This window comes from Carcharhinus amblyrhynchos, chromosome 11, assembly GCF_965287045.1.
Source record: "Carcharhinus amblyrhynchos chromosome 11, sCarAmb.v2.hapA, whole genome shotgun sequence".
Lineage (NCBI taxonomy): Eukaryota > Metazoa > Chordata > Chondrichthyes > Carcharhiniformes > Carcharhinidae > Carcharhinus > Carcharhinus amblyrhynchos.
The window spans coordinates 79394549-79410233 of record NC_137334.1 but is presented as its reverse complement, the minus strand read 5'-3'; the positions used below and the strand labels follow the sequence as shown (position 1 = coordinate 79410233).

The following is a 15685-nucleotide window of genomic DNA, read 5'->3' as shown; positions in this document are numbered from 1 at the left end:
TATTGTGCAGAATAATGTGTTCCCAATGCTTACTAATGAGATACATGGATAGGATCTAAAAGAGGTGTGAGAAATAACTGCACCATTCCTATAATTGGGCCTTTACCTCTGTCAGGAATCACTGGAGGCAGGGAGGGTACCAGAAGTCTGGAAAGTAGCAAATGTAACACCACTGTTTAAGAAGGGAGGGAGAAAGCAGATGGGAAATTATAGGGCTATTAGCCTGACTTCGGTCATTGGCAAGATTTTAGAATCCGTTATTAAAGATGAGATCGCAGAGAACTTGGAAGTACATGATAAAGTAGGAGTGAGTCAACAGGGATTTTTCAAGGGGAGGTCATGTCTGACAAATCTGTTAGAGTTCTTTGAGGAGGTAACAAGGAACTAGATAAAGGAGAACCAGTAGATGTGATTTATTTAGATTTTGAGAAGGCCTTTGATGAGGTGCCGCATAGGAAACTGTTAAATAAGTTAAGCGCCCATGGTGTTAAAGGTAAGATCCTGGCATGGATAGAGGATTGGCTGACTAGCAGAAGGCAGAGAGTGGGGATAAAGAGTTTTTTCAGGATGGCAGCCGGTGATTAGTGACGTGCCTCAGGGGTCAGTGTTTGGGCCACAATTTTTCATAATATACATTAACGATGTGGAGGAAGGAACTGAAGGCACTGTTGCTAAGTTTGTAGATGATGCAAAGACATGTAGAGGGACAGGTAATATTGAGGAAAGTGTGTGGGGGGGAGTGGTTTGGTGCTATGGAAGGATGTGGACAGGTTAGGAGAGTGGGCAAAGAAGTGGCAGGTGGACTACAATGCGGAAAAATGTCAGGTTATGCACTTTGAAAGGTGGAATGAAGGCATAGACTATTTTCTAAATGGGAAAATGCTTAGGAAATCAGAAACACAAAGAACATAAGAACATAAGAACATAAGAAATAGGAGCAGGAGTAGGCCATCTAGCCCTTCGAGCCTGCCCCGCCATTCAATAAGATCATGGCTGATCTGTCGTGGCTCAGTTCCACTTTCCCGCCCTCTCCCCATAACCCTTAATCCCCTCTCTTATCAAGAACCCATCAACCCGCTTCTTAAAAATATTTAGCGAGGCAGCCTCCACCACTTCAACGGGCAGAGAATTCCAGAGATTCACCACCCTTTGAGTGAAGAAGTTCCTCCTCAACTCCGTTCTAAACCGCCTCCCCTTTATCTTGAGGCTGTGCCCCCTAGTCCTACTGTCTTTTTTGAGCGGGAAGAGTCTCTCCACCTCTATCCTATCCATCCCATTCATCATCTTATACGTCTCAATGAGATCTCCCCTCATTCTTCTAAACTCTAACGAGTACAAGCCTAGTTTATTCAGCCTCTCCTCATAGCTCAATCCCCTCAACTCCGGTATCAGCCTAGTAAACCTCCTCTGCACTCCCTCCAGGGCCAAAATATCCTTGCGCAGGTGCGGCGCCCAAAACTGCACACAGTACTCCAGCTGCGGCCTCACCAATGCTCTATACAGCTGCAGCAAGACCTCCCTACTTTTATATTCAATCCCCCTCGCTATGAAGGCCAGCATCCCATTTGCCTTCCTGACCACCTGCTGCACCTGCAAGCTGGGTTTTTGCGACTCATGCACAAGGACCCCGAGGTCCCTCTGCACCGTCGCCTGCTGCAGTTTTTCGCCACGTAAGTAATAGTCCTTCCTACCATTCTTCCTACCAAAGTGGACCACCTCACACTTGCCAACATTAAATTCCATTTGCCATTTCCTGGCCCATTCGCCCAGCCTATCTAGATCCTTCTGCAGACTCTCCACACCCTCCGCACAATTTGCCTTTCCCCCAATCTTGGTGTCATCAGCAAATTTCGACACCCTGCACTCGGTTCCCTCCTCCAGATCATCTATATAAATGGTAAATAGCTGAGGCCCCAGCACCGACCCCTGGGGCACCCCACTAGTCACCAACCGCCAATCCGAATAGCACCCATTGACCCCCACTCTCTGCCTCCTATTTGACAACCAAATAGGGACCGGGGAGTCCTTGTTCAAGATTCTCTTAAGGTTAACATGCAGGTTCAGTTGGCAGCGAGGAAGACAGATGCAATGTTAGCATTCGTGTGAAGAGAGCTAGAATACAAGAGCAGGGATCTAATTCTGAGTCTGTATCAGGCTCTGGACAGACCCCATTTGGATTATTGTGAGCTGTTTTAGGCTCCTTTTCTAAGGAAGGATGTGCTGACCTTGGAAAGGGTCCAGAGGAGTTTCAAAAGAATGATCCCTGGAATGAAGAGCTTGTCATATCAGGAACAGTTGAGGACTCTGGGTCGATACTCGTTTGAGTTTAGAAGGATGAGGGGGATCTTATTGAAACTTACAGGATACTGGGAGGCCTGGATGGAGTGGACATGGAGAGAATGTTTCCACTAGTAGGGAAAACTAGAACCAGAGGGCACAACCTCAGGCTAAAGGGATGATCCTTTAAGATAGAGATGAGGTGGAATTTCTTCATCCAGAGAGTGGTGAATCTGTGGAACTCTGCCACAGAAGGCTGTGGAGACCAGGTCACTGAATGTCTTTAACACACAGATAGAAAGGTTCTTGATTAATAAGGGATCAGGGGTTATGGGGAAAAGGCAGGAGAATGGGGACGAGAAAAATATCAACCATGATTGAATTGCGGAGCAGATTCGATGGGCCAAATGGTCTATACACTGCTGACCACCAGTTCCTATACCAGTTCCCCTACTTTACTTTGCATTCACTGGCTTTTCTACATTTAGTGTCACCCAAGCTATCCTACGATATCACAGACTATCCCAACTGGTGTTATAACTGGACGGGGAGATCCCAGAATAGAACCCTGGCTCAAAAGACTGAAACTTTAACTTTTTTTATGTAACACATGGAGGAACAGAGTCCCAAATCATTAGTTAGTTTTAACAACAAGAAAAAAACATTAACTAAACATGGAAAACTAGGATTGTATTACAATACTTCTTTACTCTCCCTTAGCTTAACAAACACACACATTTTAAGGTTCATACAGATGACTCAGTACATTTGCAGCTACAATGGTCTCTTTGGTACTCAAAATACTTTTTTAAAAACACACACTGGCTGTGGTCAAACACACACTCCACTCTGAACCCAAGTTAGTGTCTATGGATTTATTATCAGAATCCCCCCATGATTGTCTTATGAGAGTTTCCAAACTTCACTTCCAAAAATATGCTTTAAAACTTCAATAATCATAATCAATGGCCAGTTGCATCTGAAATCCAGTCCAGGTGTTTCAATTGACACTTTTCACAAGTGCCACCTCAATTTTAACAGCGAATTTTAAAGATTTTGCACCAACCCCTTTAGGATTTCTTTGTCTTAAAGAGATTTTACACATTAATGATTCATCATTGATTCCCACAGATATTTCAATTCACATTCCACAGGCTGTAATAAAATCTCTCATACCTGAAAATCACTTCAGATGTCCTTCTGGCATCTCAGCTTTCCTCTGAGCTCTGTCCGTCTTTATTGAACAGTCCTCTGTTCTCATATTTTAACACAGTAAGAAGTCTCATAACATGAGGTTAAATCCAACAGGTTTATTTGCTAGCAAACACCACTAGCTTTCAGAGCACTGCTCCCTTGTCAGATGAGAAGGAGCAGTGCTCTGAAAGCTAGTGGTGTTTGCTTCCAAATAAACCTGTTGGACTTTAACCTGGTGTTGTGAGACTTCTTACTGTGTTTACCCCAGTCCAATGCCGGCATCTCTACCTCATATTTTAACCTCAGATTGCCTAGAACTTTCTCTTCATTTCCCTAGTTTCCTTAACCAGGTGCTCCTTAGATAACCATTACTGCATTGTGTGTGTTTTTTTTTCTTATAGCAAAGTGTCAAGAGAGCTGCTTTTGTAGCCATAGTATTTGTATCCACAATTCTGGTTAATGGTAACCCACAGGATGTTAACAGTAAGGGATTCAGCAATGGTAATGCCACTGAATGTCACAGGAGATATTTAGATTCTTCCTTGTTGGAGATGGTCATTAATGACACTTGTGTGATGTGAATGTTACTTGCCAACGTGTGAAGGTCAAATAATATGGAATTAATACGGGGATATTAGCTGATAAGTTAAACACATTTTAACAGGGGTCAAAACTTGCTTGCAAGAAAGCAAGGTTAATTCCCTTCACGACAATGTGAATCCATTGATAAGTAATACACATACCTCAAAAACAGCATTAACTGTGTCATGACACTAGCACGCAAGCATTAAATGCCACCCCTGATAATTAAAGCCACAATCAGATAAAATAATGCTAGGCCTCAAGTCCTGTTATCTTACTGGCCACTTTTCCTTGACAAAGCAACATTGACCAACATGTCCAGTTTGCAACAATAATTTCAAAATAACATTGCTTAGAAATTGAATGGGCATCCTCATTATAATGGGCTGTTCTATCACCAAAACTAGGATATTAATTCGGGGTGGCCTATTATTGATCAAATTACCATCTTCCACATTAATTTTACAACCCCACAGTTCATGATAAATATTTCATTCCAAACCTGTATTTTCAGATTCATTAGATTCTCATGGATTGAATTCAGACCTAGTCTGAAACCAGCAAATCTCTCGTATTGGGGGATTAAGGTAATATTACTTTAATATTTGATGGATTTTGAAATCAATGGGTGGGATTTTCCAGTCGCACCTGCCCTGAGACTGGAAATTATCACCCAAGGTCAACCGACCTTCAAATGGTCTGTCAAATTTCCTGTCCAGTCCATGACAAATCGTAGAATCATAGGATCCCTAGTGCAAAAAGAGGCCATTCAGTCCATCAAACCCACATTGACAGGAATCCCACCCATGCGCTGCCAAGTGAGGTGGTTGGGGCAGATACGTTAAGACTTATCTGGATAGACACATGAATAGATGGAGAGTATAGGAATACAGATCGTTGGTCTAGACAGGACAACGTGATCGGCACAGGCTTGGAGGGCTGAAGGGTTAGGGTTAGGGTTCCTGTGCTGTACTGTTGTTTGTTCTTTGTTCTAACCCTGTACCCCCACTATCTCCTTGACATTAAGGATCAATTTAGCATGGCCAATCCACCTAACTCACACATCTTTCGGCTGTAGGAGAAAACCAGAGCAACCGGTAGAAATTTAAGCAGATACAAGGAGAATATGCAAATTCCACTTAGTTACCCGAGGCTGGAATTGAACCCAGATCCTTGGCGCTGTGAGGCAGCAGTGCTAACCACTGTGCCACTGTGTCACTCCACGCTAGTTCTCTTGTGGTGAGAGAACATTTGCTGAGGGAACATAGAATCATAGAAAATAGGAGCAAAAGTAAGCCATTCAGTCCTTTGAGCTTGCTCCACCATTCATTATAATCATGATGATCATCCAACTCAATAGCTTGATCTCATCTTCTCGCCCTCTGTAGCCTTTGATCCCCTTCACCCCAAGAACTATAATCAATTCCTCCTTGAAAATATATAATGTTTGGCCTCAACTGCTTCCTATGATAGTGAATTCCACACTCTGATCATTCGCCGGGTGAAGAGATTTCTCCTTATCCTAGTCCTAACAGGTTTACCCTGTACCTTTAGATTATGACCCCTGGTTCTGGACACTCCCACCATCATGCCTAATGCTCTATCACCCACCCACACTTTGGCAAATCAGACGGCAGGGCTGTGCTGTTGGTCCCAGCTTACACGCAAAAACTGAAGCCGGAGAATCCATCAAAGTCGTGCAATGTTGGTCTGAGGAATCTGATGATTTCCTATGGGACTGTTTGGAGTCAGTGGACTGGTCAATATTTAAAAACTCTGCGACCAGCCTGAACTAGTATGCCACTACAATAACTGACTTTGTTAGTAAGTGTGTAGAAGACTGTGTGCCAAAGAAGCAAATCCGCATGTTCCCCAACTGGAAATCATGGATGAATATGGATATCCACTGTTTGCTGAAGTCCAGGCCTGACGCATTCAAGTCAGGCGACCCTGACCTATACAAGAAAGCCAGATACACCTAAGGAGATACATCAAAGATGAAAAAGTCAGTACCGGACTAAGGTCGGGTCCCAGGCTAGCCACACAGACCCCCGCAGGCTATGGCAAGGTCTGTAAGACATATCAGGCTACCAGATGAAGACATGTAAAATCACTGGCTCCAACACACCCCTACCTGATGAGCTCAGTGCATTCTATGCCCATTTTCAGCAAGAGGTAAGCAAGAGCATGCCCTCCACCCTGGAAGCCCTGGATGAACCTGTATCTGGGGTCACCATTGCAGAGGTCAGAGCAGCTTTCTCGAAAGTCAATCCACAGAAAGCAACTGGCCCTGATCAGTTATCCAGATAGGCACTCAGATCCTGCATGGATCAGCTGGCTGAGGTATTTGCAGACATCTTCAACCTCTGTTACAACAATCTGAGGTCCCTATCTGCTTTAAGAAGACGACTATCATCCCGGTACCTAAGAAAAACAAGCAGCATGCCTTAATGACAATCGGCTAGTGGCTCTGACATCCATCATTATGAAATGCTTCAAAAGACTAGTCATGGCACAAATCAATTCCAGCCTCCCGGACTACCTGGAGCCATTACAGCTTGCCTATCATCACAACAGGTCCACCACAGATGCCATCTTCCTGGACCTGCACTCAACCCTGGAACACATAGATAATAAAGACACCTATGTCAGACTCCTATTATTGACTACAGCTCAGCCTTCAACACCATTATTCCCATGAAATTCATCTCCAAACTCCATGGCCTGGGCCTTGGCTCCTCCTTGTGTGACTGGACCATGAATTTCCTCACTCACAGATCACAATCAGTAAGGATAGGCAACAACACCTTCTCCACGCTCATCTACAACACCTGTATCCTATAAAGCTGTGTTCCCAGCTGCCTACTATACTCCTTATACACCTATGACTGTGTAGCCAAATTTCCCTCCAATTCGATTTTCAAGTTTGCTGACAACACCACCACAGTGGGTCAGATCTCAAACAATTGACAAGAGAGAGTACAGGAATGAAATAGAGAATCTGTTGAAGTGGTGCGGCGTCAGTAATATCCTCCTCAATATCAACAAAATGAACAGGACTGTCATCGACTTCAGGAAGCGGAGACCAGAACAAGCCCCTGTCTATATTGACAGAAATGAAATAGAAAGGGTTGAGAGCTTTTCATTGTATGCTAATACATGTGACAATAATAAATCAAATCAAATCAAATCATTGGGAACATTCTTCTTGCATCTAAGCTGTCCAACCCTTTAAGAATTTTTTAGGTTTCTATGAAGTCCCCCCTTCATTCTTCTAAACTCTAGCGAATATAATCCTAACCAACTCAACCTCTCTACATCAGTCTTGCCATCCCAGGAATCACTCTGGTAAGCCTTCTCTGCACTCCCTCTGCAACAAGAACATCCTTTCTCAGATAAAGAAACAAAAACTGCAAACAATATTTTAGGTGTGGCCTCACCTGTATAATTGCAGCAAAATATCCCTTCTCCTGTATTCAAATCCTCTTGCTATGAAGGCAAAAATACCATTTGCCTTCTTTACCAGTTGCTGTACCTGCATGCTTACCTTCTACGGCTAGGCACAAGAACACCCAGGATATTCCCTTCTCTTAATTTATAGCCACTCAGAAAATAATCTGTCTTCCTGTTTTTGAGTGGATAACCTCATATTTATCCACATAATATACTTCTACCATGCACTCAACCTGTCCAAATCACACTGAAGCATCTCTGCAACATCTTCACAGCTCACTCTCCCACCATGTGTCATCTTCAAATTTGAAAATACTATATTTAGTTCCCTAAATCGTTAAAATTGTGAATAGCTGGGGTCCTAGCATCACTCCCTATGGTACCCCACTAGTCATTGCCTGCCATTTGGAAAATTACCCATTTATTTCTTTGTTCCTATTTGCCAACCAGTCCTCTATCCATCTCAATACACTACCCCAATCCTAAGCACTTTAATTTTATACGTTAATCTCTGACGTGGGACTTTGTTAAAAATCCAAATAAACCACATCAGCTCGCTTTCCCTCATCAACTCTATTAGCTGGTTAGGTGCATTAACTCGAACACACGCTGGAGTGGGACGACTTGGGGAATTTCACAGTAACTTCATTGAAGTGTTTATTAAGTCTTATTTGTGACCAATAAAATAAATTTTAACTAGTTACATCCTTGAAAAATTCCAGTATGTTTATCAAGCATGATTTCCCTTTCATAAGTGCATGATGACTCTGTCTTATTTTACCACTATTTACCAAGTGATCTGCTATAAAATCTTTGATAATGGACTCTAAAATTTTGCCCACTACTAATGTCAGGCTGACTGGTCTATATTTCCCTGTTTTCTCCCTCCCTCCCTTTTTAAATAATGTTATATTAGCTACCCTCCAATCTGTGGGAACTGTCAGAATGTACAGAACCTTGGAAGATGACCATCAATGCATCCACTATTTCTAGGGCCACTTCCTTAAGTACTCCAGGATGTAGATTATCAGATCTTGTAGATTTATTGGCCTTCACTTGCATCAATTTCTCCAATACCATTTCTCTACCAATACTGATTCCCTTCAGTTCTTCCCTCTCACTGAACACTGTGTTCCCCAATATTTCTGATACGTAATTTGTGTCCTCCTTTGTGAAGACAAAACAAAATTATATATTTAGTTAGTCAGCCATTTCTTTGTTCCCCAATATAATTTCCCCTGTTTCTGGCTTTAAGAGATCACTATTTGTCCTCACCAAACGTTTTCTCTCCACCTATCTATGGAATCTCATACAGTTAGTTTTTATGTTCCCTGCTAGCTTCTGTTATACTTTATTTTCCCCTTCTTAATCAATCCCTTAGTCCTCCTTTGCTGAATTCTGAACTGTTTAAAATCCTCAGGTCTGTTGTTCCTTTTCTGGCCAAGTTTCATGCCTCTTCCTTGGATCTAATACTAGCACCCACATCCTTATAATCTCCTGGAAACTACAATCTATCTAAGGAACAGTTGTCAAATCAAGGAGAAGGTAATAATCCTGATTGATTTCAATCTTTCATTTGGAGGTCAAGTAGGGTTCATACATGATCACATTACCTTGGGTGATCAGCAGGAGATTTCCTTGTCCATGTTTGACTTGGTACCATGAGACTTAATGGGGTTGATGCCGAGGACTCGCAGGGAAAGTCCCTCTCCACTAAATACAATTGTGCTGCCACCCCTAGTGGGTCTGTCCTGCCATTGGGACAGAATATACCCAGGGATAGTGATGGTGGCATTAGGGACATTGGGTGAGATTTTATGCTCTTGCTTGCCCCAAAACCATAAAATCCCATCTGAGGTCAACAGACCTTTCCATAGGCCACCCCTCACCTGCTCCAATTAGATGGCATGGCACAGTAGCACAGTGGTTAGCACTGCTGCTTCACAGTGTCAGTGACCTGGGTTCGATTCCCAGCTTGGGTCACTGTCTGCGTAGAGTTTGCACGTTCCCCCTGAGTCTGTGTGAGTTTTCTCTGGGTGCTCCGGTTTCCTCCCACATTCTGAAAGATGTGCCGGTTAGGTGCATTGACCCAAACAGGCACCAGACTGTGGTGACTAGGGGAATTTCATTGTAACTTCATTGCAGTGTTAATGTAAGCCTTACTTGTGACTAATGAATAAAATTTTACTTTTCGAGTGGCAGATGGGACAGTAAAGTTTCGGTCATTGTCTGTGTGGAATGATTCAGTGACTATGTCAGGCTGTTGTTTTCCCAGTTGTGGGACAGCTTTCCCAGTTTTAGGACAAGCCCACATGTAGAAATGGTCAAGAGCTTCACCAACAACCTGAACTGGTCCCCCCATGGGGACACTATAGTTAAGAAAGCCCACCAACACTTCTACTTTCTCAGAAGACGAAGGAAATTTGGCATGTCCGCTATGACTCTCACCAACTTTTACAGATACACCATAAAAAGCATTCTTTCTGGTTATATCACAGCTTGGTGTGGCTCCTGCTTTGCCCAAGACTGCAAGAAATTACAAAAGGTCATGAATATAGCCCAATCCATCACGCAAACCAGCCTCCCATCCATTGACTCTGTCTACACTTCCTGCTGTGTTGGAAAAGCAACCAGCATAATTAAGAACCCCACGCACATTGGACATACTCTCTTCCACCTTCCTTTGAGATAAAGATACAAGTCTGAGATCATATACCCACCAATTCAAGAACAGCTTCCTTCCTGCTGTCATCAGACTTTTGAAAGGATCTGCCTCGCACTAAGTTGATCTTTCTCTGCACCCTAACTATGACTGTAACGTTACATTCTGCACTTTCTCATTTCCTTCTCGAGGAACGGTATGTTTTGTCTGTATAGCACGCAAGAAACAATACTTTTCACTCTGTGTTAATACATGTGACAAATATAAATCAAATCAAATCAAAATCAAGTTGTTTAAAATAGTTTGTTTAATCAATTGGTTGCTGTGTGTTGTTGAGCTTTAATAAGGTCATTTAGAGCAGTAAAATTGCTCTTGGATATTGGACTGTTTCTTAACTATAAGTCAAATATTGTTTCAGCTCAAGTGTTAGTTTTAATATAAAAATAGTTTATTTGGTAACAGTGTAATTCCTAAGAACTGCTGCCAAGTTCAGAGCCAATCTACAGCTTTGCAAACGTAGAAAGTTGTTCCTCTACTTTCCTTGCGGAAACAATGGACAAGATTTTTCTGGGAAACTAACACACATTAATGACACATACTCTTACTAATGCACCACTCAATAGTACAACGGGAATCTGATATCGTCTCCAAAGTTGAAGTCCTTTAGTTCTGCCCTGTCACTTTCATCTCCATGTCCTCTTAAGAATTAATTCAAGGAAAATCTGTTGACTATTTTTAATTACTGCAACCATTGACAGCACTCATTGTACACTCCTATGAAAATACCCTGGTGGAGAAATCCGGGGGGGAGGGATACCTTGCCAAGTAACAGGCCTCAGAAAGAAAAATAATGTAATTGTACATCTGGAAATATCATTGCTTACTCAATCAATAAAATACAAAGTGGCTCATTTAAGTTAAAATTAGCACCGTATGTGCCAAGCGCACTTTTAATTTTATGACACTCCATTCCATGTGGTAAATGCAGTAAACTCTTTCCTACCTATTTTCTGAGCTGACTCTAACTGCGCGAATGTCGCGAGAGTGCCTCCCTCATAGTTACAAACCACTTTAGCTTCTTTCAAGGTGAGCTGGTATTTTCCTTTGCGTGACTCTCTGTGGTAAACGCCGGCAGCTTGCTCTGTAATTGAATGACAGGACAACATGACAGTTTTGAATAACTCTAATACAATCCTTCAGTTTAATTTTTAGTTCACATGTGAATAAAGACTAAGATGTTTTCTGTTACCTACTTTTGTTTTATTATTAGTGCCGTGGAAGTGAAGCAGCAAACGCTTTCACAAAATGTACAGAGTGAAATATAAAGAAACTGTAGAAATACAAGGCAAAATCTCACTACAAACTGTGGAGTCACTTTTTTTTAATTAGATACTACAATATGGAAGGATATGAATATTATAACAGCTAAAATAGATAAGGGCAATTGACTTACTTTATACAACTTTATACAATTACATTTTCAGAACTCTTTTAAATGCAAATAGCCATTTGATGGTATGGAACTTGAATATTGTATAAAAAATAGATGCTGCCAGAGCTTTTCATTTTTCACTCATCAGGACAGTTTGCAAGAATACCAATTGTAAAGAGGACAACAGTTATACAGCATGAGAATAGAGTGCTGATTCATTTACACGTGGCATCTGTTTGATAGAGCATTGTCATGAAGTGTGCATCAGGGAACAGTTAACTGTTAAGCTTCTGTTTAAATTTAAACTGACTTACCTCGAAATTAACTATTCCCCATGCATTCTTCATGGCAATGCCTCATACAACCAACGTGCAGTTGCCAACTAATCAGCACTCACCAACAATCAAATGGACTGCACACATTAGGTAATGATATGATTTATCTCAAAATCCTATGTATATAAAATATATTTCTGGCCGTATTATTTCTCTGGTGTCTTTATTGGAACAGAAGTGTTAAACTTTTATCTCCTAAACATTTTTTAGTAATGCCCAGATGGGGGAAAAAACCCAATTGTATTTCAAAACCTTGGTCCTGACTTTCTGGATATAGAAATTGTTACTACACAGGAGGCCATTCAGTCCATCATTCTCCATGTTGGTTCGCTGTAAGAACTACTCAGCAAGTCCCATGCCCTTGTGTTTTCTCCAGGGCGGCACGGCGGCACAGTGGTTATCACTGCTGCCTCACAGCTCCAGGGACCTGGGTTCAACTCCCAGCTTGGGTCACTGTCTGTGTGGAGCATAAGAACATAAGAAATAGGAGCCATCTAGGTAAGGCCATCTAGTCCTTCGAGCCTGCCCCGCCATTCAATAAGATCATGGCTGATCTGAAGTGGATCAGTTCCACTTACCCGCCTGCTCCCCATAACCCTTAATTGCCTTATTGATCGGGAGTTTGCACATTCTCCCTGTATCTGTGTGGGTTTCCTCTGGGTACTCCAGTTTCCTCCCATAGTCCAAAGATGTGCGGGTTAGGTTGATTGGCCATGCTAAATTGCCCCTTAGTGTCCCAGGATGCGTAGATTAGAGAGGTAAATTTGTGGGGTAATGGGGATAGGGCCTGGGTGGGATTGTTGTCAGTGCAGACCTGATGGGCCAAATGGCCTTCTTCTGCACTGTAGGGATTTTACGATATTAGTGTGAGTTAAGGCAAGGAGATAAGCTGCAGAAACTACCTCAACCAGTATAAAGTTAATTTATTCATCACAAGGAAGGATTACATTAACATTGCAATGAAGTTACTGTGAAAATCCCCGAGTTACCATACTCTGGCACTTGTTCGGGTCAATGCACCTAACCAGCTTTCACTGTGGGAGGAAACCAGAGCACCCGGAGTAAACCCACACAGACGTGGGGAGAATGTGCAAACGTGACCCAAACCAGGAATTGAATCCAGCTCTGTGAGGCAGCAGTGCTAACCACTGTGCCACTATGCCATCATAGGGAATGAACCTACATTTTTGGTGTTTTTCTCATCCACACTCTGAGATTACAGGCCCAGAAGATACAATTCCAAAAGAGGTGCAAAAGATAGACTTGGGGATGTATGGGTATAAATCATTGAAGGCCAGCTTTGGAAAATTATTGGGAAGGCATACGGGCCCCTGAGCTTTATAAATACAGGCACAGAGTACAAAATAAATTTACTTATAATGAATCATTATAATACATTTGTTCAGCCTGATCTGGAGTATTGTGTCCAATTTTGGCAACATACTTCAGGTGGAATGTGAGGGCTTCAGAGATGGTGCAGAAAAGATTGAGGAGAATGGTTCCAGGCATGAGGGACTTCAGTTACATGCATAGCCTGGACAAACTGGGCTTCTCCTCAACGAATAGAAGGGTCAGAGGAGATTTGCTAGAGATGTGCAAAATCATGAAGGGACTAGAAAGAATCAATGGAGGGAAATGATTACCGTTAACTGCTTTGGGGTGATCAGCCTGATCTGGAGTACTGTGTCCAATTTTGGCAACATACCTCAGGTGGAATGTGAGGGCTTCAGAGATGGTGCAGAAAAGATTGAGGAGAATGGTTCCAGGCATGAGGGACTTCAGTTACATGCATAGCCTGGACAAACTGGGCTTCTCCTCAACGAATAGAAGGGTCAGAGGAGATTTGCTAGAGATGTACAATATCATGAAGGGACTAGAAAGAATCAATGGAAGGAAATGATTACCGTTAACTGCTTTGGGGTGATTGTCAAAAGAACTAATGGCAGTGAAATGAAAAAAAAACCTTATTCGCACACTGATTTGAAATGCTGTACCTGAGATTGTGGTGGAGGCAGATTCAATCATGGCTTTGAAAAGGGCACTAAATAAGCACCTGTAAAGAAAACATTTGCAGGGCTATGGGGAAAGGGTGTGGCGGTGTAGCTAGCTAAACTGCTCTTGCAGTGATTTGACACATTTAAAGCAGGCAGAATGGTCTCTTTCTGTGCTGTAACCATTCTCTGATTCTATAACCTGAAGACAGAATTCTATCAATGTTGGAAGTCTCCTCAGCTGAGAAACTATTCTTTGCATGAACCTAAATAGCGAATGCAATAGCTATTTAATGGTGACTTACATCAGAGCTGTGCTGGATGCTATCCTTACTCACTGACTACTCATGCACAATTTCTAACTGGCTTTTGAAGATGACAGAATTTTACAACAGCTCAGGAAGCCATTTGCCAATGTATCAATCAATTAACAACCCCTTTTGGTATTTCTTGTTAATGTATTTGCTTACTTCCCTTTTAAATCAGGACCTTTTCTTTAAACCCTTCCTTGAGCCAAAGGACTTTGAGATCAATTCCTCTAATTCTGTTCACACATTGGTACGGCAGCATGCTTTATGAAATGGTGTAATTCCTGGTCTATTTATTTTCATATAATGCATATTAATGTCTTACATTAGCTTTAAAAATGAAATATATCCTTCATGCAATTAATGAGTCATTCAGAAATGGGCTGATAATCTGGAAGATAACAGGTAATAAGAAGAATGTTCGCTAAGAAGAATGTTCGCTTTGAAGAATGACAGGATTTTAAAATATCGAAACATTTGCTGGAAGGCTACAGATTCTCAACAACTTGAACACTGATGACAAATGAGCCAAAAGGTTGATGTTATCCAGTTAAAACCTAGTTTTTGAGCACAAACTTTTGTAAGGAAATAAGTTGGTCATTTTTTGAAACAAAAGAATAATAGCACAAAGAACTGCAGTCTTACCTAACCATATTGAGTTGTGCAGTATTCCATTTTTCAGCCCCCAGGCGTCTACCTCATGCCATAGTACAGTAAGGAGAAAGAAGGACAGAAGCATAGCGGCGGTCGTTCTTCGAGGTTGAAGAGTTTTCCAGTAAGTGGTTTTGCTGTTAACAGCTACGAGTTGATGTAGTTTCCAGTAAATTACGTTGTGCTCCCAACATCTGGTCTCCAGACTTTCTCTCCTTCCTAACTGCTTAATTGCTTTGAGGTCATTGTGGTTGCTGAGGTTACAGTCACTGCTCTACAACAGTATAGCAATTATAAAGTAAATGACTATTACTTGAAATGGTTCAAAGAAATATCAACTGTATTATTATTAACAGCTTTTTAAATTAAAATGGATGTGGTTTTCCAAGTAACAATTCTGAATCCTATTTCTCCTTTATTCTAGTTAATTCTCTTGGGAAGGCACGTAGACAGTGTTGGCAGCTGATCTGCCATTGCACAACTGAGACAATGCAATCACTGTCTAGGGCATTAGAAGTACAAACACATCTACTGCAATTCAATGCTTCTCACTCCCCAAAGGTGCAAGTGCAAAGATTTTGTTCTTGGATTGTGTAAGAGCATGCCAGTTGCAAACCCAGTATGCAGTGGAGGGGACCTAATTGTGTTTGGAGATTTGGCTTCATCAGCACTCTTTTTTGATATCATCCCAAATAATGCCACGAGAGCTACTATGTTTTACAAAATTGAAATCACCTCCAAGGACGTGTGTCCCTGTGACCATTTCTCCCAGCCATTGAAGTCAAAACTAGCTACATTCG

The 15685-nt window shown here is 41.9% G+C and overlaps 1 protein-coding gene across 1 annotated transcript in view; it reads right to left on the bottom strand.

Annotated features, from left to right (window-relative positions):
• Positions 1-15158, bottom strand: part of tnfaip6 (tumor necrosis factor, alpha-induced protein 6) — a 47942-nt gene extending 32784 nt beyond the window's left edge. The window contains exons 1-2 of the mRNA XM_080199410.1: positions 14880-15158; positions 11172-11309 (exon numbers count right to left, since the gene is read on the bottom strand). Coding sequence (XP_080055536.1) covers positions 11172-11309; positions 14880-14973 — 232 coding nt within the window. The 5' untranslated portion in view covers positions 14974-15158. The remainder of the gene's footprint in view (positions 1-11171; positions 11310-14879) is intronic.
• Between the last annotated feature and the right edge of the window lie 527 nt (positions 15159-15685).